This window comes from Dermacentor variabilis, chromosome 4 (assembly GCF_050947875.1).
Source record: "Dermacentor variabilis isolate Ectoservices chromosome 4, ASM5094787v1, whole genome shotgun sequence".
NCBI classification, from domain to species: domain Eukaryota; kingdom Metazoa; phylum Arthropoda; class Arachnida; order Ixodida; family Ixodidae; genus Dermacentor; species Dermacentor variabilis.
In genome coordinates this window covers 6639287-6663413 of record NC_134571.1, presented here as the reverse complement: position 1 = coordinate 6663413, position 24127 = coordinate 6639287, and the positions used below count along the sequence as shown (strand labels likewise).

General features: G+C 49.8%; 1 protein-coding gene across 1 annotated transcript in view; it reads left to right on the top strand.

Moving 5' to 3' along the window:
* The first annotated feature begins 10693 nt into the window (after positions 1-10693).
* LOC142578612 (uncharacterized) overlaps positions 10694-24127 on the top strand; it is a 79582-nt gene continuing 66148 nt past the window's right edge. Inside the window, exon 1 of the mRNA XM_075688026.1 lies at positions 10694-11104. Coding sequence (XP_075544141.1) covers positions 11059-11104 — 46 coding nt within the window. The 5' untranslated portion in view covers positions 10694-11058. The remainder of the gene's footprint in view (positions 11105-24127) is intronic.

Here is a 24127-nt window from a genome sequence, read left to right as displayed (position 1 = left end):
CTATGCAATCACCTGCCGACTACGTTGCCGAACTGCAAGCTTTCTTCAGCCAGATGCGCCCCGTGCCTACACGTTCACAAGAAGCAAGGTCCCCGTACGTTTCCCCCGCACTCAGCTCTGCTACCCATGTTTTCGTGCGTAACTGTGCCGTGCGGAAGCCTTTGCACCCACACTAATCCGGGCCATATTTTGTTCTAGAGCGTCGTCCGACGACGTTTGTTGTGAATGTCAACGGCCGATCAGACACAATTGCCCTGGAACGTCTCAAACCCGCCTACATAGAAGCACCCACGCCATCAGCTCCACCAGTATGCGACGCGACCCTGCTGCATCCTTCGCCGCCGCCAGCGCACGTGACACCCAAGACCAACGCCAAGACACGCCGCGTCACGTGGACTTTCCATCGTTCGTCGAACTTTCCTCCTCTCTAGGGGGGGAGCCCTCTGTAGCGGCCGCAGCATCGGCGTCGCACGAGGGATGACGTAGACGCTCGCGTCTACACGAGGCTCGAGCGGCTGGCGCTCCGGCACGGGCTAGCGTTCCGTAGAAGATCATTAAAAAGGAATGCTACGCTAAGAGACGGACTGTCGGTTCTTCCTCTCCTGCGAGAGCCCGAGACTTTAACGGTCTACGTGGTCGCTCGTCGCCACAGTCTGTTTCAATTTTCATTGGACTTTTGGTCATTCCCACGTAGACGGTATGCGCCAAGAGTAAAGGTAAAGCAAACAGTATGGCTTGAGAATTTTGTATTCTGATCACCCTGCAACCGCACAGCACTGTAGTACCCCTGGTTAATCAGGTAGCACTCGGGGATACTTTTAAGCATCTATGCCTAGTGCAACGCTGAACAACTTTTCTTCCACCACCTCATTTGTGTCACGGAAAACTGTTACATAAAACGAAATAGGATTCTCCTTTTCCGTTGCAGATAGTGATATCTTTGTGGCCGGTTCTGACAGAGAAAAAAAATAGAGTGCGCGCGACAATGTGGATAGCTATGGAAACGGGGTGCTAACGAGCACCTAGGCACATCTCGTGCTGCGGTTACCGCTTTCTCCATTTGGTGGCGCATCAGCAAGATCAGGAAAAGGCTTTGCCGAAAGGAATGAGGCAAGCACTTCTGCTGAATTTTTTTGTATCGGTGCTAATATCTCAGCATGCAGAGACGACCCGCTACCAGTAATACATCCAAAAGCTTTCTATATTCCTCTATTTTACGCAAGAAGAATTGCCGTAACAAATTTCATCAACCACTCACCTGGAGAAAGTCTTTCTTAGAACCTGTGACTTGCAGAGATCACTTTGACAGTGTTTCCATGTCGCGAGGGTTCGAGCAGTTACAAATAGAGGCGGAAAACTAGCGACTATTTTTCGTAAAAAGATTGTCTTGTGTTCATTCATTTAGAACATGCGTCTAAGGAGTAGCTTTACGCAAGTAACGCAGCACGCAGCCACAGAGTTTATGGCGAGGCTGCCAAGCAAAACCTATGCCGAGTGCGACCGTGCGGAGTATGTACGGGACCAAGGCCACGCAAAGAAACTAAAGTGGGTGAAATGCAGTTTCTGTGTGTAGCGGCACCTGCTTCGCGTTAGCGACTTGAGCAATATTATCTTGACTGAGCGGGAGGGCTTCGTCTTGGAAGCAGAAAGAGTAGGTACCGTGGATGCGGCACTGTGAGAAAATTGCGTCCAATTTCTTGTAAGGCCGGTACAAAAAGCGAAGCATTGATAGTGATAGCAACACATCACACAACTGCATGGCGTAAAGGTCGTGGCTTTATCAGCCGTTATATTTGCAGTAAACATTTCCTTACTAATTAAATTAGCAAGCACTTAGAATCGATGTTACATCGTTCAAACGAGAAAAGGTATCAATGATTTCTTACGTGAACATGCAACTTCACTTAAAGGCTCCCTGCAAAGTCATCTTGGTGTCCCTAGTCAAGGCGGGGTGGTTCTCCTGTATTTTAGAAATGCAAGATAGTTAATAAAAGCACCGCAAACAACACCTACATGAGATTTTTTAATGTATTAGCATTTTTACCCGTGGGGATGAATGCTCCAGCTCTGCATCCCTTCCCCCACTGATAAAATATATAGAATATATGTTGTGGTGATCCCTTGGTCCCTTTGATGCATCAACCAAACAGGTGAGATGAAAGTGATGTGTGCAGTCTTTAGTGGGCTGAACAACCTCACGTTCTGGTCTTGACTATGAGAATGCTGCCTACTGCATTGTATTCGTTTGTGGTCCTTTTCATTCTTCGCGCCATGCATTGCCTTTCAATAAAAACGGCCTCAAAGGGTATCTGATGACTCTTCCAACTGACTACGCTCTCTCCCTTTCATGTTCGAAAACTGCAGAATACGAGATGCTACTGGAACCGGAGAGTACGGGAAGATTTTGCAGCTTTTTGCATCAAAGGGAATAACGACACCTGTGTGTACACGCGCTGTGGCTTTTTCTGCCAGTTCTTGTCAAAAAATACAGTCCCAAATTCGAAATTTATTCAAAGAGTATACATTTCAAGCAGAGACAAGCGAATAAATTATGGATGGATGGATGGTATGAGCGTCCCCATTGGAATGGGGTGGTGGGCTGTGCCACCACAGCGGAGAAAGAAGGTCCCAAGGCGCGACCTGCTTTCTGATTTCGATCCGCAGAATAAAAGAATACAGTATAACATGGTAAGGAAACAAATGCGAAACCAAGTTATGGATAATTGTTACTTTATAAGAAAGGTTCTCACCTTTATTTTAAATAATTCTAAAGAGAGAGAAACTTTTATTGTGCAAAAGTATGTTCTTGGAATGGTCGGAGCCCTTGAGAAGCTATTTGTTTCAAATGGAAATTTAACGCATTTCGCAATAAAAAAGAATAAAAAATCCAAGTTGATCTGCGTAGCTACAATGAATTGCAGTTGTTATGGGATGTAAGACGAGTATAGTTATCATTTAAAGGCATGTGTTCTGAAAAAATTCGGAGGACGCTTAAGCTTCGCGTTTAAGAGTGGAACGCGATAGCATTCAAAGAACCCTGACCGCTTCTCACTCTTCCCGGAGCGTATGTAAGCGTAACGTTTGCCGGGAAACGCTGGCCGCGAACGCTATGCACGAAGGCGAGCTTTGTGGTCGAAACGCGGCCTCTTGCGTGGGCCAAGAAGCGGGGGAGGCGAGCGCCAGCTGCAGGTACTGCAACAATTGCAGGGAACCGCCGCTCTGTGACACCCATCGCGCCTCCGTGCGCAAATGGCGGGCGCCGCAGCTCGCCCGTGAACGCCGCGGCCGGTCTGTGTGTGTGAAAAAGCCTCTTTGAGTTTTCGCGTAACGGAATTATGTTTTCTCGTACACTCAAATTACAATCCAAGAGCTATCGCATATGTAGGTTTGTGTAAGTCGTAGTTTACAATTTTTCCACGTATTGTTGCATGAGAATTCAATTAGTTCAGTAAATTCCTTGCACCACATGGAGGGCCTGGGTATGGGTAGTACGAACATCTTTTTTTGCCGAAACGACGTCCGCAGCCGAACGCCGACGCTGGGATTTCTGCGACACGGGCTCCTTAACGCTTTCGCGTTATGTCGAAAACAACGATAGACGTGTTTGAAGCCAGGATGGGAAGTTCTTCTCTACAAGTGAATTGCGCCCAAGCTGTCCCTCGTATTTGTTTCAATTTGTGAATAACATTTTGCCTTCAGAGTCGTATACATTGCCTCGTCGAGCGCTATACACCGTGGTTGACCTCTTCGTTCGTACGTCTGCTCTTCGCTTGACGACATTAAGAAAAACACCAATGTGTTATTAAGAGGAAGCTTTAGCTCGGCCACTCCTATGTAAATGCATGTAAAAGGAGAATTCGTTTTTCTCGGCAACCAATGCACCAAATTTGACGAGGTTTGTTTCATTTAAAAGAAAAACTTAAAATATTGACATGTGTACTGATCTTTATCGTTTGGCGCGCCCCCGACCACCGTCCGGTATGCTCTCACTGCAGAGAAGCCGGGCACATCTACCGCCGATGCCCGCACCGGGTGATGGGACTGCGAGGGTTCGCCGTTAACGCGCCGCGACCTCAGATTGGCGAACGACCTCGCGATATCGCCGACTACCTCGCCGCCACTCAGCGGAGCCCTCGACGACCGTCCCGTTTGCCGTCACCAGGCCGCTACCTGTCGCCGCAGCGCCGTGCATACACTGGCCCAGCACGGGGCCGCTCTGCGAGCCCATATCCGGAAAACTAAAAGCAGCAACCGATGGAGGTGCGGTTGCTGTTCGTCGAACTGACGAAGCTCCTCCGCCGCCGACGAAGACGACGAAGAGGCCATCTCGACGGCATAACGACACGCCGCCGTCCCGACGAAGTCAGGAAGCCAAGACTACACCGACGAAAGACGACTTGACGACGCGAGTGCCAGCTTCAGTTCAACACGACGCAGCGTGATTCGACGCCAAGACTTAACTGCAACGCCAGACAAAGAACCACCGACCTAGACGTGCTTCTCGACGGCCACGCAGTTACCGCCTTAGTGGACATATATAGGGCCGATTACTCCGTAATGAGTGGACACATCGCCGCCCAATTGAAGAAAGGTGAAGCTGCATGGGAAGGCCCTCAAATTCGAACCGCTGGAGGACACCTCATTACGCCGACTGGAATCTGCACGGCAAGAATTACCGTTCATGACCGGACTTACCCTGACACCTTCGTTATCCTCCAACAGTGTTCACGAGACGTCATTCTCGGCTTGGATTTCCTGAACCAACGCGGCGCAATCATAGACCTGAAGTCAAAATCGATAACGCTGTCGGAAGATCAAGCGATACCGCCGGAGAGCTCTCGTAGTCACCACGCCTTGAGTATGCTCGAAGATCAAGTGAGCATCCCGCCGCGCTCCAGCATTATTATTTCCGTCGGCACCGAAACACCCGCTGACGTAGAAGGCGTCATCGAGGGCGACCAACATCTACTGCTCGGCCGTGAAATTTGCGTCGCAAGAGGGATCGCTCGACTCCACGGAGGGCAAGCGGAAGTTACGCTCACCAACCTCAGCCAAGAGTTCAAGCACATCAACAAGGGCACGACAATCACGTACATCGAGGAAATTGTGGAAACCAGCAACGCCTTTGTCCTCTCGGATTCTGCCACATCTACCCCGATGAGCATAGTCGCCGAACCAGACTTCGACGTAAATCCAAGTCTTCCTATGTGTAAGCAGCAACAGATCAGAAGTCTTCTCCGACGATACAAAGACTGCTTTTCGACGTCATCGAGGATTCGACAAACACCAGTTGCAAAACATCGCATAATAACCGAAGATTGCGCTCGACCACTTCGCCAGAGCCCTTACCAAGTTTCGACGCGAGAACGTGAAGCTATTAGGCAACAAGTCGACGAAATGCTGCGCGACGACATCATCCAGCCGTCGAAAAGCCCGTGGGCATCTCCTGTAGTCCTGGTGAAGAAAAAGGACGGAACCCTACGCTTCAGCGTCGATTATCGTCGATTGAATAAGATCAAGAAGAAGGACGTGTACCCCCTTCCACGGATAGACGACGCATTAGATCGACTCTGCAACGCTAAATACTTCTCGTCGATGGACCTCAAGTCTGGCTACTGGCAAATAGAAGTCGACGAGAGAGATCGCGAAAAGACCGCCTTCATCACGCCACACGACCTCTACGAGTTCAAGGTCATGCCATTCGGACTGTGCTCGGTGCCTGCAACGTTTCAGCGCGTCATGGACACGGTGTTAGCAGGATTGAAGTGGCAGACATGTCTTGTTTATTTGGATGACGTCGTTGTCTTCGCCGGAATTTTCGACGATCACCTTAGGCGGCTTGCGACAGTATCAGAGGCCATCAAGTCATCAAGGCTCACTCTGTAGCCGGAAAAGTGCCGCTTGGCTTACGATGAGCTTCTATTCCTAGGTCACATCATCAGCAAATCAGGAGTACGCCCCGACCCGCAGAAGACAGCTGCCATCGCAAAGTTCCCGCAGCCAATCGACAAGAAGACAGTGCGCAGATTCCTTGGCATGTGTGCCTACTATAGGCGCTTTGTCAAGGACTTTTCACGCATCGCGGAGCCGCTAACACATCTAACCAAATGTGATGTCGAGTTCAAGTGGGAAGCGCAGCAGGCCGACGCATTTCAAGAACTCAAACGACGCATGCAGTCGCCGCCGGTACTTGCACACTTCGACGAGGACGCCGATACCGAAATCCACACTGACGCCAGTAGCCTAGGCCTCGGTGCCGTCCTAGTCCAGAGGAAAGACGGACTTGAACGGATGATATCTTATGCTGGCCGGTCGCTGTAAAAGCGGAAGGCAATTATTCTACGACTGAAAAGGAATGCCTCGCCATCATTTGGGCTACAGCGAAATTCCGCCCTTACCTCTAGGCAGACCATTCAAAGTCGTCAGCGACCATCACGCGTTGTGTTGGCTAGCTAACTTAAAGGGCCCTTCAGGACGGCTGGCGCGGTGGAGCCTCAGACTGCAAGAATATGACGTCACCGTAATATACAAGTCCGGAAGAAAACACTCTGATGCCGACTGCTTATCACGCGCCCCCATCGATCGCCCGCCGCAAGACGACGAAGACAACGACGCCTTCCTTGGAATAATAAGCGCGGAAGACTTTACTAAACAGCAACGAGCAGACCCGGAGCTAAAAGGCCTCATCGAGTATTTGGAAGGGAACACCGACGTTGTCCCTAAGGCATTTAAGCGCGGGTTGTCTTCGTTCACGCTACAAAACAACCTGCTCGTGGAGAACTTCTCACCAGTCCGCGCCAGCTACCTTCTTGTTGGTACCGTCAGCGCTGCGTCCAGAAGTACTGCACGCCCTACACGACGATCCAACCGCTGGGCACCTCGGGGTCTCCCGGACGCTGTCGAGGATACAGGAAAGGTATTACTGGCCGCGTCTGACCGCCGACGTCGCCCGTTCCGTCAAGACATGCCGAGACTGTCAGCGACGCAAGACACCACCGACAAGGTCAGCAGGATTACTACAGCCGATCGAACCTCCTAGCCGACCATTCCAGCAGCTTGGGATGGATTTGTTGGAGTCGTTTCCGACGTCAACATCCGGGAATAAGTGGATTGTCGTGGCGACGGACTATCTCGCCCGCTTCGCTGAAACTAAAGGCTCTACCAAAAGGCAGCGCAGCCGAAGTGGCGAAATTTTTCGTCGAGAACATCCTGCTGCGACATGGTGCCCCAGAAGTCCTCATCACCGACAGAGGAACGGCTTTTACAGCATAGCTCACCCAAGCCATTCTGAAATACAGCCAGACAAGCCACAGGAGGACAACTGCCTACCATCCGCAAACGAATGGTCTCACGGAGCGCCTGAACAAGACCCTCGCCGACATGCTAGCAATGTACGTCGACGTCGAGCACAAGGCGTGGGATGCGGTCCTGCCGTACGTAACATTCGCTTATAACACGGCGGTGCAAGAAATAAAACACAGCTCACGTCATTCAAGCTGGTTTACGGCAGGAACCCAACGACGACGCACGACGCCATGCTGCCGCACGTCACTTACGAGGAGAATCTTGACGTCGCTACCTATCTCCAGCGCGCTGAAGAAGCCCGATAGCTCGCCCGCCTGCGGATCAAGAACCAGCAGAGGACCGACAGCCAACACTACAACCTCTGACGACGCTTCGTCGAGTACCAGGCCGGCGACCATGTTTGGGTATGGACACCGATACGCCGACGAGGACTCAGTGAGAAACTACTGCGACGTTATTTCGTACCCTACAAGGTCATCCGACGCATTGGCGCACTGGACTATGAGGTCATGCCAGACGGCATTTCGCGTTCACAGCGGCGCCGCGCACGATCTGAAGTGGTCCACGTGGTGGGCTTTAAACCCTTTTACGGACGCTGACGAACTTTCTTATTTTGTTGTTTTCTTTGCTATGAGTGCCTTTCTTTATTACTTTCGTTTGTTTGCAGCATCGGGTCGATGCTTGTTAAGAGGGGGCTATTGACACGTGTACTTATCTTTATCGGGCGACCACGTTTCGCCGCCTAACAAATGTTATCGCACAGCGCGGGACGCACCTGCATGTATCCGAAGTTTCTGGAAAGTTATCGATGCTTCTATCCGCTGTCTGTTGTCGCCGAACCTTGCCTAATCTGATTGCATGTATACGCGACGCGAACGGCGTAGAAATTTGTGGAAGACACGCGTGTCTCAGCGATTACTCTGGAACATTGCACGACTGATCTACAAAAGCCGACGCGCTTGACCCGCTAATCAGATTTTCGACGATCGCCGACTGTGTTCGCCGCTATCATTGTGCTATAAGTGTAGCCTGTTTTTGTGGGCACAAGTTCGCCCATTAAAGGTTAGTTTTGTCTTTCACAGTATTGCTACAGTGTTCCTCAAAGTCACCATCACGTGACAATATAGTGACTGTTCGTTTCGAATTTTTGAGTTAGGTCGTCAGTTATTATTAAAAATTGGCAAAAATCAAAAAATTTTCATAACACGAAACTATCAAGTTTACAACTCTGCAACTCAACAACGAAATATCGTAATACAATTCTGTAGATTGCATCTAATAGTAAATCTAAAGCGGACAAAATTGTTGTTACACATGAACATAACAACATTTTGTAATACGCAAATAAACTTTTGCAGAACCCTTGTAACCAGCGTAACAAATTCACGTAAGATGTACAATGATATTTTGAATTTGTCCGCTTTGAATTATCTAATGGATGCCGTTTACAGAACCGCGATATCTGTTCTTGATGCTGAGCTATGAATTTGTAAACTTCGTGCTTCTATTGCTTTCAAACTTCCGAGTTTTTGAAAATTGTCGTAACAAACTTCATGCCCAAAATCGGAATTCCGCTTCCAAGAGTAACTAGAATTTAACTTTCTCTCTCAAATGCAATAAATTTAATTAAAATCGGTCCAGAGGTTATCTCAGAAAAACGTTATTTTTGCGTTTTACATGCACTTCAATAGGCCGCGTCGGAGTTGGGCCTGAGCTAAAGCTTCCTCTTAAGGGGAGACAGTTTGCGCAGAACTAATTGGCACGATAAAGAACCGCTGATCGCTTTCAACACTACCACAGCAAACAAATCAAATCTAGTCATCTGTTTGTAAACATAGCCATGCGGTCCATGTGTGAACTCACTCAAGCAACTTGAGTCTTTCGGATACAGTGCACATGGATGAATTCATGCGTGAGTAACGCATGAACTTTTAGCACAATTATATGCTATATATAGCATATTATTTATTTATTTATTTATTTATTTATCTATTTATTTATTTATTTATTTATTTATTCATTCATTCAAAATGTACGCACTGGTTCTAGGGCCACATTCTGCTTTCGAACTGTCTTGATTGTTTGGACGTATTCTTCAGCATGGTGTTCTTGTGGAGGCTAGCAGAAGTAGGCGGACCCTTGCGTTAATGCTGGGCCGCAGTGTAGCGTCAAGTGAACGCGGCATATTTCGCTACCTGAGAGCTGTCAGCCGTTGTTTGCTTGCAGAAATGAGCTGCAGACGATTGAGGCTTTTAAATGCAGAGCTTCATATTTGTGCAGAATACATAATCAAATGATGGTAAAACTGTGCTCGGCTTCTTTCCAGCTTTCCGGATTTCCTGGAAAAAAATTGCGATAGGGATTCTCGTATACGCATAATTTTTCAGCAAGGCCATCTAGCAAATTATTGCCTAACGGTTCTTGTGCTATACTGTGACTTATAACGCTTTTATGTGAAGGTAAAAAAAAAAAAAAACATAGTACGTGGCGCTTCCACGGGAAAGATATTTCCGTCAGACCTAGGCAAATAACAGAAACAGCTAACCGGGTGGATGAGGGTTGTTTTACTTTCCTGGGGACGTCGTGTCAACGACAGAGCATAGAGAAATAAAGGGGACGCTACCGGAGCGACTGTTTCTGTAAACCAGCTTCAACGAATGGTCCTTTGTTTCGTCGAGACGAAGGAAAGATGGTGAGGGATACGAATAGCGCGCCGTTCACCGACAGCGTCCTCTCTCTCAGCGACACTGAACTTGGCGCGCGCGCCACGGACGGTGAAAGGCAGCGCTCACGGGCGTGACTCAGCGCGGCCCCCTAATGCAACGCTATAAAGAAGCGTGACACCCTTTCTGTCATCTTCTCGTTTCATATGCGCCATCGCACCGGCCGCGTAAGGTTCCAACAATAACCGAGCCTCACCAGTTGGAAGAATGGCGCGCACCATTTCATTCGGGCTGCCCGCGGGTGTTCCGTTTCTGAAGTTCCAGCCAGCGTCGGTGCTCGCTTCATTAAGCGGCTGCCGTAAATCAGAAGAGGGGCAGAGGAGAAACGACAAAGCAAAACTGAATCGGAGAGACGCACAACAAGCGGGGTGAACCACAGCCGCCCACGACATCCTTCGCTGCCGCCGCGTGCCGGCGGGAACGCTTTTCGCGCCCAGCGCAAGATCCGTCAAGCGCCGACCTCTCCTCGCGAGGGAGAGAGGCCGCTGGGAGAAGGATCGCCTGTCTCTGCACTCCGCTTGTTTTTCGCTATCTTGTCCCCTAGCGAGCGACGCGGTGCCGAAGGATGCACACAAGGCGGGCCCAGGCGGAACTGGTCCCCGGACTTTGCCGTCGTCTGCTAGGAGTGGAAGAGGGAGAAGGGATAGGAGTAGCAGACGACGCCGGCGGCGCGCAACTTTCGGAATGTGCGTTTCGGAAGTACTCTGCACCGCTCGGCCCTCTTCGCTGCTCGCAGGCAACGTCACGGTGACGTCACTCGCGCCGTTGAGACTGGAGGGATGACGACGGGGAGCAAGTAGAGAGGGGGCGTCGGTCGGATCGCCCTTTCCCACCGCGAAGAAAAACAGGGAGCCGTTCGCTTATAAACGCACTCGCGGGGCAAATGGATCACTAGGGCGTTGGTAGGAAACCCACGCGGCGTTTTGCGCGCAGATTGCAGTAGTTCGTCCACACGCTGGTTGGTACCCGGCGTTCTCGTCCGCCTGACGCCCAGTTGGTTTTGTGGTGGTGCCCGCTTCGCCGGCACAACATGGGAATCGCCGTAGTGCCGTGGCTCCTCAGCGCGCTCCTCGGAGGTGAGTGTGTCTTGGCTGTCTCGTATCGCGTCGTACGCGCGTTATCTACCGAGTTCGAGAAACGCGTTAGTGCGCGTACCGTGTTTTGCTTCGTCGCTTTCAGCGAAGGCACAGAGCTATCGGAAGACAAGTGGGTTCTTTCGGACAGCGTATTTGCCAATGTTTTATTTAAAACATTACAAGAAACTGTGCTTCATTTTGTTTACCTGTTCTATCATAATCTATCATCTATAGAACATCAAAGCTGCATATTTGAGAAAGCAGATCTGTTTCGCAGCGTATGTTCCGGATAACCATTCGTGTTCCACAGATGTCTATAGAACATGATGTTTTAAATATTGCACGCATATTATATATACGTAGATTTGTCCAAACAACATTACAAATACATAACATGGATAAGTCCCATCCAGATCATCTTACTGTGACGTTGTAAGAATATCGCAGCTGGACGTATGTGACCTCTAACAGATGCTCACTTTAGGCATGTCTATAGAACATCTTGCTGATATTTTTTTCAGTGTGTGTTAACGCACTATGCTTGCAGGCGCCACGGCAGATGTACTCAGGGACAAATTCGATGTAACGTTCACAGCAGACGCGCACTCCTTGCTGGGCACGCGGGGCAATACTGACGAAAGACATCGGCAAATAGGGCAGGGCAGGTGAAGAGCTTCCGACTACCGTTTCAACAGATTAGACAACTCTGTCGTAGAGGGCCTGTGGGGGCGGTGGGCGGCGTGTCTGGTGAGAGAAAAAAAGTATTTTTGTCATGTTGTTACGGCATACGTTAGACGTCACGTGATCACCAGCCCAACGCCATAGCCACGGGGTACCACGTTTTGGAAAAAGAAATGATCTGAAACTTTTCGACGCCTTCACTGTCTAACCTGAGCTTATGTAACGTCCGCGAAATTTAAGCACCACTCTCAACGTGAAGGGCATTTCATGCGCCATAAATGTCGTAGAATACATTATTTCCATATGTCTAGACGCAACAAATATTAACTGTAAAACTTTAATTACAGTCCTGTCGCGTTATTTATATTTGTTGGATATTTATTCTTTCATCATTACCCGCTAACATTGTATAATTTCTTTCTACTCCTTTGTTTCTTCTAATTCCCTGTATCCTGCCCTCACGTAATAATCCTTCGGGAGTCTGTGAGATAATTGAAAAAATAAATAAATAACACCCATACGGCATATTAAAGAAATCTTCAAGAAAACAAAATGTAATCAATCGATATGACGTAGCGCCTGCATCTATACGACGTCAGTATGTAATGGATAGATGGATGAACTTTGTCGCGGTCTTTTAGCGCGCGTTCAGTATCTGATGTTCATAAAGAATCAAATTATAAAGTAGAATGAATGTCAATAAGGCATCCGGCTACATGATATATTAAAAAAAGTTCACCGACGATTACTTACTCTCTAATGCGAAATTTGAGCGCAGCTCTATGCGTACTTAATAAACGGAAAATGAAACATCGACCCAATCGTAGCAATTGCTACGAAGGAAACCCGTACGCGTTCCTCGAATAAAAAACCTCGCAGCTGAAGAAAAATTCGTCCCGATCCGGGATTAGAACCAAGGACCGCCGTTTTTCCGGGGCAGCCGCTCTACCATCTGAGCTAACCACGCGGCTAGCAGATGGCAAGGGGAAGTCCAACTTATCAACAACTCGAAGCAAAGACAAGAGTTTGACTAATAGTTCTGCGGTAACCTGCAAGGTGGAGAGAAGTAATTAATAATGGGAAAATGAGACATCCATCCAATTGTAGCGTGTTAGTAGAACTTCCTTGAGATATTATGTCGAGACGTAGACGAATGGATAATACCTAGATGTTGGTAGGATATTACTGGGGTGGGGACGCCTTTACGGCTACAAGTTCGACAACAATCCTCGGTCGAAAAAGCAAATTTACGCAAGGTAAACTCACCACAAAAGCGTGGTCTCGCCTTTTGTTGTTATTTGGGCATGTTTTATTTTTACGATATTAACTTATATGATCCATTGTAGCAGCGCTCCGTAAAAGGTATACAAAAGTGAAAAAGACTGGATACGTTCTTTTATTTTGTTTAGTGCGCGCTGCTGCTAATGGGTTGGTTCCAACTTCCCCGGTTCGCCTTTCTTGAAGGCCATTTAAAGAAGAGTTTGACTCTTTTAGGTGGCGATGGCTAGTGCTCGTCAGTCGAAGGGCAAACATTAAGTTAACGAACCAATTGGAAAATGCTAAACCATAAACTGAGTTTATGACAACAACAACAACGACAAGAAGCTCTTGCAAACGAGATGTACGAACTTTTGAATATCGGATAAGTTTATCATCTGCGCGTATATTTCAGCCGCTACGGCAAAGTGTGCTGGAGTTATCCGTAAAAGTTCAGCAGCGGCAGCTCTAACCACCGTAAGCCTTAACGAGGTGCAAGGTGCCGTGATTTTAACCTTATTAAGATGGTTCATTCTCGCGCATTTGTTCACGAACACGTTACACCACATGACTCTCGGTATTTGATAATGACAAGCAAGGTTTCTGTGGTTCAACGTTTCACGAATGTGAAAAAAAAAATTTATGTGGGGGCGTGCCCATTTTACTCTGTATGTGTAGGTTCACAGCTTGTTGACAGATGTTGTTATCATGCAATTACATGCAAATTTCGACAGAGACATTCCGAAATGATGCGAACACCAAGTGCCGAGCTCCAGCAATTATTCTGTGAAGAACTGCGCTCGAAAGCGACGAACCGCACTGGAGTTCGCGCTGTGCGCCCATCCAAAGCAGCAGTGACGTTTCTAGCTGGGCTGGTTTCCCGTTCGGATGACGAGAGCGCTTTCGTTGCTCTCGGTGCACTTTCTGCTCCAAAAGGAGTCTGTCGTCCAAACCAGACAATGTGGCGTTAAGGCGTCTGTCGTTCTGTGCGGTAAGCAGGGTAGTCGCAGAGGATGTCCCTGACAGTTGTGGTCATCTTGTAGGGCTGTCTTGTAGAGATAATAAGGTCTTGTGAACGCTGTCTCGAGCCTCAGTCTGTGTATTAAAGTCGTACTCTTTATACTTTCGGAGGAATACCGGAGAATTCCCCGCACCGCTGCACTGGGCAGTTCGTACTTTTTTGTTTTGAATTCGTGTTTTATTTTGAAGCATATATGAACTGTCTGAAGCCCCAAAAGAGACAATCAGCATTAATTAACACAAAATTTAAATATGCAACACGTTGCACCTGCTGCATTATGCACAACGCGAGATGAAACGGTCTCACACAGTGTACTGCATTGGCCAACTCGTGTGGTGAATTCCCTCCAAAATATGAGCGAACTAGCTGAATTTAGAACCATCTGAGAACATACTTCGGGACTCGTATTGGCGGTAAGCGCGAACGTTTAGTGACCGCAGGCAAACGAAATAAACCACAACTGTTCCAATAATTATCGAGATTGACGTGCTTCCACGTCATTGTTCACTATTGCCGGAGAGTTTTCTACGCCATTAAGCCAAGAACACCGCAGTAGATGTGTTTTGTGAAAGATAAATCGTTCGTTGCGGTATTCTGTCATTGCTACACTGTTGCGCGCGCTAAACTTTTAGCGCGCACGGCGTGCCCACGAAAGCTTGGCACGCGGGAGAACGGGACGCTGTTCAACTTCGTGCTTTTTTTTTTTATTGGCTGTAAAGGTGTTGGTAAGCGCATGCATCAGCTGCGTACACCGCGAGTGCGAAAGATCCTTTCTCGTGTGTGCCACATCTCGGCTGTGCTCTTCTTACTCGGGCCTTGTGGAGTTCAAACCACCTTCGTGAAATGCCCGTTCAATCTAGCATTGCTTGATTTGTTCGTCGAGCCACTCAGGCGGTGAGAAGGATTCGCCGCTGGTTCCGCAGACGAGCTGCACCTCTGCAGTGCCACCGGTCAGCTGCGGCGCCTCGGCAGATTCATGTAACCGTGCAGTCATTAATTGCACTTGTTGTTGTCTGTGCTCTTGCCATACTAATCCACCCGTCTGCACTGACGCAACACTCTGCAGGATTCGTCGTCTCTTTCCTGATTCACGCAGCGTCGTCTGCGTTCCATTATAGGCTTCAACGATGCGAAGGCAGCGCGTCACCAACGCAAACGGACATTATAAATACCGGTTGCTTCGACCTAAGTGGAAACAGGCGAGACGGAATGAGTGATGCTGCCAAAAGGAGCGTCGAGAAGGGGCTTATGTTCTTCGACTCGTGTAATTATACCAGCGTGCACGTCTTTCAACGCCACGTATCGAACTGGCGGATCGCGCTGCATTCTACTGGTTCGGCCTCGTCCCGTCGAAGCGTGCTCTGCGCTCGCGCGAGGTCGCTGCAGCACCACGTGCTCGCTCTCTATTTCAGGCAGTCGCCGCGCCCAGCAACAACACTGCCCGTCTCCACTACCCGAGGGTGAAGCGGGCTGTGTACAGCCATCCCCGCGCTCGCAATCAAAGGCTGCGAGATGATCCTCCATACTTTTTTCCGCTTTCTCCGGCCGGCCGATGACGCATGTGTGTTGAAAGCGGTACGCGCTTACGGTACATTCGACTGGTCGGTTCGCACCGATCCCTAGACTGAACCCAGAGAGCCCCATTCGAACGTTCCGCTGCTCCGAGCTGCGTGATCGGAACATTATCTCGCTCCCAGCTCGAAGGTGAGAGCGCCTCCGAGCGGGAACGCCATGAATGAATCTGAGAGCTCGCGTGTTCCGGCCGAGTGCTCGATATCGACCGACCGAGTGTAATCTGCACCGCGAGAGCGCCGCTCGAAAGTGAGTAGCCGAATGTGCCATTAAATTAGGTATACAAACCCTCGGAGTTTGGAAAGTAAATGGGGTCCCGTGGTGCATGCACGAAAGTAAGTGTTCTGAGGAGTAAAGTTATGACCACTCTGTCATTTGACGGGGCCAAAAGTGATTCGTCTTCTATGTCGCCGGTTCAGTTGCGCATAAATTGTCCGCGAGAGCTATGTGGTGGGTCTTCAATACATCAATGTTGTTAGCCTTCTCGAACAATGCATTTTGTTTCACAACCTGCTAAAGCGAAAGAAGGTATTGCTGTCGCACTGCTGCACTTACGCGCGAAAGGATAATTTCTTAGGTTCTCGCCGTCATCAGATCGTTCTGGACCCTTCCACTGCGCAGCATGGAGGCCAGATAACACCGGCGGAGACTAAAGAGCTCCCCTCTCTCGCTCGGTCGTCGTGACAGAAACGGCGTGCAGGACGCGCCAGTCGGTCAGTAGAAATAACACGCTTGTGAGAAAAAAAAAGACGCATATTTTTCTGTCAGACGAAGCATCGAATGCGATATCAAATTAGCGGACAGTCATACGAACTAAGGATAGTGCTTTTATCGACCATATCAAGTTGTAAACATTTGCTTGCCAAATAAATTAATGAACGTGATGTCAGCGCGCTATTGGATCTTGCCGTTGAGTGCGGGAGCTGGCCGACGTTGAGAAGGAGTTTGGGATGAAACTGAAGGTCTATTTACATTACTTACAGTAATAATACAGTCATTAAGAATCATAAAGTCATTGATGGCCGGCAGCAAATCGGACGCTGCAGCCCGTCGCAAGAAGCGAAAGAAATTAATGAATAAGGGAGTGCTTCTCTCTGCTCTCTGTCCCTCGCTTTTAACCCCTTCGGTGTCTCGGGGTCACATCATTTTCGGCCAATCATCGACCCCGCTCAGGTATTGTCATTTTCCTCCAATGGTAGGCGCCCGTGCATGTGCCGTCACATTCGGCCAATGGGGAAGCTCCAAGGTATCCACTGTCGGACGGGTGACTTGTCACCGGCGTTGTCTTGGGGTTGCCTCTAGATTTGAAAGCGCTCAGCTTGAGGAGACGGATTGTTTTCGAACGAACTTTCAGAGCTGCAAAACAGCTTTGCTCGGGACCAAGATTACCTGGAACCGTGCAAGGCTCCCGTTGCACTTTCGGTAAGAGTCAAGCAGGGGTGCAGACAATAGCTCGACGCGCGGCGTCTCGGAGGGGGGTCGCCAACTTGTCTGACAGGTCCGGGAACGTGTTAGATGCGGCACCTTATTGGAATGCGACAGCGATTGAATGTGGTCGGGGAACTCGAGTGATGACAGCAAAAGGGTCCGTATCTAACAGCGCACAGCAAACATGGAACACATCACACTCGATGACTACGGACACTCGCTGTCAAAGCGCTGGCGTGAGGAAACGCGGCAGCAGCAGCGAGCGAAGTGACAATCGTACTTTCTAGAGTGTATTAGAAGACCATTGTCTAGTACACTCTAGTGATGCCTATCGCGTCAACGCAAAGCGAGCGCCGAGGACACACAGCACGCATAAAGCTACGAGCTGGCGACGTATCTAGACTCTGCCCCCAGTGCAGATCGCTCTCAATGCCGCTCGACCGCGCGCAGCCCCGATATGCGCAGTTGCAGCAGGAAAGAAAGCCCCCCCCCTCCCTTGCCCTCGGTGCCTCGTAACGTTGGGTGCCTCGCGTGCGAGAGAATACGGCGCGCTTCCTCTTTGCATTCGGCTCTTTCGCGCGGCCGAGATTCAGACGCGATCGTCGTCTCCCCTCGCACGCTTTCCCTTGCACATACAGCGTAGGGCGCGCGGTGACAGTGTTATCGCCCTTGGAATTCATGTGGAGCCTCACGGCGACGGCGACGGCAGAAATGCGCTTGGATTGTCCATATAATTGCTATCGCAATAAAACGAGGGCAACGCGCTCAAGACACTATATTCGATAATATTAAGAACGAGCAATTGTAGCTCCGCGTGATTATAGCATTGACAATGATGGAAGCAAATCCCTTTCGGAGAACCTAGCGCAGCTTCGGGCTAAGGGAATCGCGGCACAATTTGTTGAAGAGAGTGCAGTGTGCCAAGACCGTTCGCTGGGTTTCTATTTCATGAAAACTTCACTCGAACCCGAACAGCATCGCGCACGCTCTATTCAAGGCATCTCCGAACGTATAATGTGACGCCACAATTGCGTCCTTAAGCGCTTGCAAGAGCAGACCGGGGAATCGTAACGTTTAATGAGCCGCGCCTTCATTAATGCGCCTTCGGCCGCGGCGCCGCCTGTCTGGATGCGAGACGGGAGAGGACCGTTGCTCGTTGATGACACGAGCGTCCGACGCTCGTCGCAATTAGCGGCTGCCATTGAAGCTGCCGTGGTCGCGCGCCGAGGCCTCCGCGTCGTGCGCCTGCCGCCCCGCGACGGGCAGGCGGCGGTGCCCCGTCAGCCGTGACAAGCCCGCGTCGCACAGGCCTCGTCAAAGCTTCGGCGCGTCTAGCGGCGGTGCGTCAGTGAACGCTTCTTGATTTGGGGCAGTGCTACTGACAGCGAGGGGTGGCGAGCACGCGAGACTACAGCGAACAACCCACCCACAATGCTCTAACTTTAGAACCTCGTACGAGTCCACATGGGACATGCGCGATTTGACGCAGCTGCTTTACGTGGCCAGAATTACACGCTCGTGGCACAACGTTCAGACGTGAGTAAAGTGGGAGTTCTGCTAGAACTTTGCGTGCACTACCACACATCCCTTCCAGATTGACCTTTAGCTCGCTATTTTGCCTAAAATAACACATTTAAATACTTTTTTCCACGCACCATTGCTGATTGGAACTGCTTATGTCAATCGCTTCATTAGAACACTTTGTGGCTATTGTATTCGGACTTTTAAACTTTTTTTGTTGTTGACATCCATCGTGCATTGTTCTTTTTCATTTGTTTTGTCCTCCCTGCATGCACCCGGATCCCGCAGTATATGTGTTAAATAAATAAATGATAAGATGCGGTCCCGGTTTGTTACGCTTTCTTTTCGGAGCAGGCAGGCTTAGGTTGAGAGTGAAACGAGGAGCAGCAGCGGCGGGCCAGATTGTTGTGCGCTGCCTCGCGAGGGAGATAATCGACACGCCCCCCTTCGCCGCATTGCGTCGCCCCCGGGACGTCCGGCTTCTCGGCGGGATCAAAGAACCGCGCGCGCACGAAACTTCCGCCCTGTCTGGATCGGGGCGCATTTGTATCCCAGACCCTCGGCTTCAGCGATGGCGGGACTCGGCATTCTCGTTCGCCACTTCTGCGGTGGTGCTCGCATCGACGCTGAACTAAGCGGCACTCCTATAAGCCTTAGATGAGCGCTTAATCCATAAAAAGGGAAACACTAAATAATTAGAGAATTACAGGCCGATTAGCCTGCTTTGGGTATTGTGTGAAATATATTCAGTGACACAATTTGAAATGGAATCCGGGCAACACTGCAATCAAACTCTCTTTATATAGCTTTTATAGATAAACAAAATGCGTTTGATTCGGCAGATATAGCAGCAGTCACGGAAGCATTGCATAGTAGAGGAGCACAGGAAGCATACTGAATATTTTCGCAAAGCATTATGAAGCTTCTGCAAGTACCGTAATTCCTCGCAAAGAAAAGAAAGAAAGACAATGAAAAAAAAAAGCGGAGGACATTACCGATTAAAAGGCATCAGGCGGGAATGCATAATCTCTCAAATGATACTCACTGCACGCTTGAAATAAGCATTCAAGCTGTTAGACGGACAGGGATTACACGCATGTATCAACGGGGAACATCTGATCAAGCAACGAATTGCAGATGTCCTTTTCGGCAACGCGGCAGACAGCAAATGATTGAGGTCCTTAGCCGACAAAGTCCGAGAGTATTTATGCGGAATAGTATAGCATAACGTTTAATAGACTGGCAAGTGAAATAGAATTCTTGATTGGTAGTCATCTTCTGTAATTTGTACATGAGTGCGTCCGTCTAAGTCAATTAGTTACTACGAGGCCCGGATGGTGAGAAATAAATCTGCATGGGATGGAGCGTCTACAACTGACATTGCCAAGTCCTAAGCGGCAGTAGCTTAGTTATCCTTGAAAAGGAAAACATGCAATAATTCAGGGGTCTAATCGACAAAGAGAACCGTTCTTAAGGGCTTTTCTGCCATTGGCCGGCTGCTTTCGCTAACAATAGGCCGTTTTAGTTTAGCGTCTGCAACCGCACGTAATTGCATTACGTAAAGAAATAGCGTCGTCCTCACTGCGCATGCTCGTAATGTTATTGGGTTTCTGTGGTTTACGCGCGCTATGATAATGCACATTAGAGTGTTTTAGTTTAGGGGACGCAAGCGGCTTGCGCACGCAAGAACTAGGGGCTCCGGTACTGCGCATGCGCAGACCCACTGCGCATGCGCAGTACGTACCGGCGCCCCTAGTTCTTGCGTGCGCAAGCCGCTTGCGTCCCCTAAACTAAACCACTCTATTATTTGGCGAGTTTAATGTCGGTAATGTTTACGGACGCTAATAGAGTTGTCGAACATGGCGGCACCCATGGCTCCCGCTTCAGCGGAAATTCTCGTGATGGCAACGCTCTCACCCGCGTTGATCGCCAGTAACTATTGTAATGATATTTCCATTTCCATAAACTCAGCTGAAAGGTTAGTTATGAGCGCATTGCACGTCCATTTTCTGAGATCGTTCGGCGATTCTGGTGCCCCTACGCCTAACGAGACGCGTCCATGTAGCAGCAGCAGGATGGTTACTAATGGACCATCTTGGCTTGGATAAGTTTGGCACGAGGCACCACACGGCGCCCTGTTTTATAACGTTTTCTTTACGTTTGTGTTTGCGTAAGGAAAACTAAGGGTCTTGGAAGGACACGCACCGTAACGTCCCGCAAAGGGAGAAGAAGAAGAAGAAGCGCATGGTTGCTCCGCACATGGGTTCCGCCTTTACATCGCTAAACCCTGGATAATTGACGTCAACGCCGCCACAATCAGCCTCAATCGACTCCTTACGTCGAGCGGAACACGTGGACACCCAAAGCTATACTGTGAGTCGCTTGCTCCACGAATTACCGGACTCCGAACTTCGCAAGAGGCGCCCGCCCAGCTAAGCCGAACGACGGGTACGGTCTAGCCGAAGACCTTGACCCAGTTCGGCGCACCAATGGCCACCAATGATGGCACCGAGATGAATATCGAGCACGCACAAATCCCACTTCCTGATGAACCTGCCGGCGGAGACTGGCTCACTGTACGGTCGGAAGAAAACATCGACTCCCACCAATCCACCCCTCCAACCCCGACACCCATCGGTTCCCTGACAACCCAGACTCCCACCGCTGCCTTGAAACGACCTCAAGGTAATCATCCGTCACCGAGAGAGACTCAACCTTGCCACCTGGACCACGCCACAGGTTGCTGAAGGCATTAATCAAGCTGGCATGTTAGCACCCCACTACTGAGCACGTACGGGCCCTTACTGTAAGAATTGACCCTGTACAAAACATCGCTATTGCTAGCACACCAAACGAAGAGCTAGCTATGAACATCCGTCACATCACTACAATTCACCTGGGAGGTCGAGAATTTGCAGTCACGGCATACGTGGCGGCACCCGACAGCTCCGTCAAAGGGGTCATTCACGGCATTCCCGCAGGAACTCCCACAGAACTCCTCCTTAACGGGCTCTGTGCACCTGGCTGAGAAATCTTACATGCCCGTATGCTCGGACGAACCGCTGCGGCAGTGATCACATTCACTGGCAAGGCTGTACCCTTCTACGTGCGATACTACAGCGGTGAAGTACGATGCAAACCATACCGACAAACCATGCATTTCTGCCGCATCTGCCACCAAGTCGGCCACCGGACCGATGTATGCCCAACTCCAGAAGCAAACGTATGCCCCCAGTGTGGTACACGGAACCCCACTCAGGACCACCCCTGTCACCCCCGGTGCGCCTTATGCCAGGGGCCTCATCCTACGGCTTCCAATGAGTGCCCTGATCGACTGAAGAAGGCATCCTCAGCATTCCAAAGGACCAGCCGCCGGGACTACCCACGGTCGAAGTCTCGGCCACGTACAGACCAGCAACGGAAGTGTTCCCGCTCAGCAGGTCCGCTGAGGTTCCGGGTCGCTCCTGCTCGCGGAACCAACAAGGAGCGACCCGGAACCTCAGCGGACCTGCTGTACCGGGATCACAAGCGGTGAGCTGGTCAGCACGGCTTTTCCCCTCTCACACACTCCACCAAGACAACACCCTCTCATCACGTGTACACACAGCACCCACCCCACACAATTCTTCACCCATACACAATACTGATGTTCAACTGCCAATTCTAGCTGAACTAAAGGCCATCAGGGAAGAAAACAAACGCCTTCATGAAGAAAACAACAAACTTCGCACGCAGATTGCAGAACTATACGCCACTCGTACTGCCACTCAGCATTCCACGCCAATAACCGGACCCTCAATGCCATCAACTTCGGAACATTTTGAACCCATGACTCTCGCGGAATCAGCAAAACCGACAGAAATCGCACAAGTCGAGGAGAAAGTTGATGTACTTCAACGACAGCTTCTAGCAATGCAACAAAGCATCCAGCAACTGGCAAGTGCTATTGAAGAAACACGGCTCGCAAAAGATCAGCGACGCAAGAAAGTTAGAACACTAGTACAGCAGGAAGTAGAGCAGGGACACCCTGCCGATCCACCCGTCAGCCAGGACGAATAGGAAAACCAACCACAGGAACGAAAACCCACTCATAATCTGGCAATGGAATTGTCGCAGCTATAAACGCAAGCAAGGATCACTGAGACAGTACATAAGTAACTACAAACGACACCAAGCGTAATCGCACTACAGGAAACAGGCACACACCCAACTCAAAGTGGCTACAACACACATACCACCACTCCTGAAAGCCGCGTGGCCACACTTACAGATAAAACTCTCACAACCACACAACACAAAATAGACGGCAGTGACATCGATCATAACCTAATTGAGATCCTGCCGCTCCAACGAGGCCGAAAGAGCCTTTTCATACTGAATATATACAGCGCACCCAAGCAAAAGCAGGCAAAGTTCGACTACTTGATCACTAAAGCGATTGGCATAGCCAAAAATAATAGTCTGCTGATTGTAGGCGACTTCAACGCGGCTCACCAGGCATGGGGCTACACGGCAGCCACATCAAAAGGCACTGCACTCCAGTGCACGATACAGCAGCACCGTCTCACCATCGTCACAGACCCCGCATACCCCACACGTCTAGGAAACAGCGTCTCCCGAGATACATGCCCTGACCTCACCCTCACTAAAGGGATAAAACAAGCTGCCTGGCACAACACGGAGGAAACTTTGGGCAGTGACCATTGCATACTTGCCACCACATTGACCGTTACGCATGCACGCCAACCGATAAAAAAGACCACACTCACAGATTGGACAGCTTTTCGCAAAGAGCGAGCGGATGACTCCTCAACGCGTATTACGGATCTCGAGCAGTGGGTACGAGAGCTCCACCAAGACGTAGCCAGACATTCGAAACAGATCACACTCACCACAGACATACCGGCCGTAGACCCGCACCTTCTTCACCTCTGGGAAGCACGTCAAGGCCTCGTTAGGAGATGGAAGTGCCAAAAACATAATCGTAAATTGAAACTGCGCATAGCGAAACTCACGGCAACCGCGGAATTTTATGCTGGAGAGCTCACCCGTCACAACTGGCGACAACTATGCAACAAATTGCAGGGTAATCTTAGCACTGCCAAAACATGGTCGCTGCTACGCCATCTTCTTGACCCCACACAAAGCAATCCAACGTATCCTCCACAACCATCTAGGTTCTGATGACCAAATCCTGGAGCAGTTGCGGGCGCGGTACATAGGTGATTTCGAACCCGCACAAGGACAACCTCCAACCTACAGCGGGAGCGACAATTACGACCTCAACAAGCCGATCATTATCACTGAGGTGCAACAAGCACTCCATGCACTCGCACGAAACACCACCCCAGGCAAGGACAAAATAAATAACAAGCTCCTGCGCAATCTGGGTGATGGCACCATTCAATCTCTTACTGACCTCTTTAATCATCACTGGGAAGCGGGTACACTACCAGCAGACTGGAAGCACTCGGACATCATACTTATTCCGAAGCCAGGCAAACTCTCCAGCTTAGAAAATATGAGACCAATCTCACTGACTT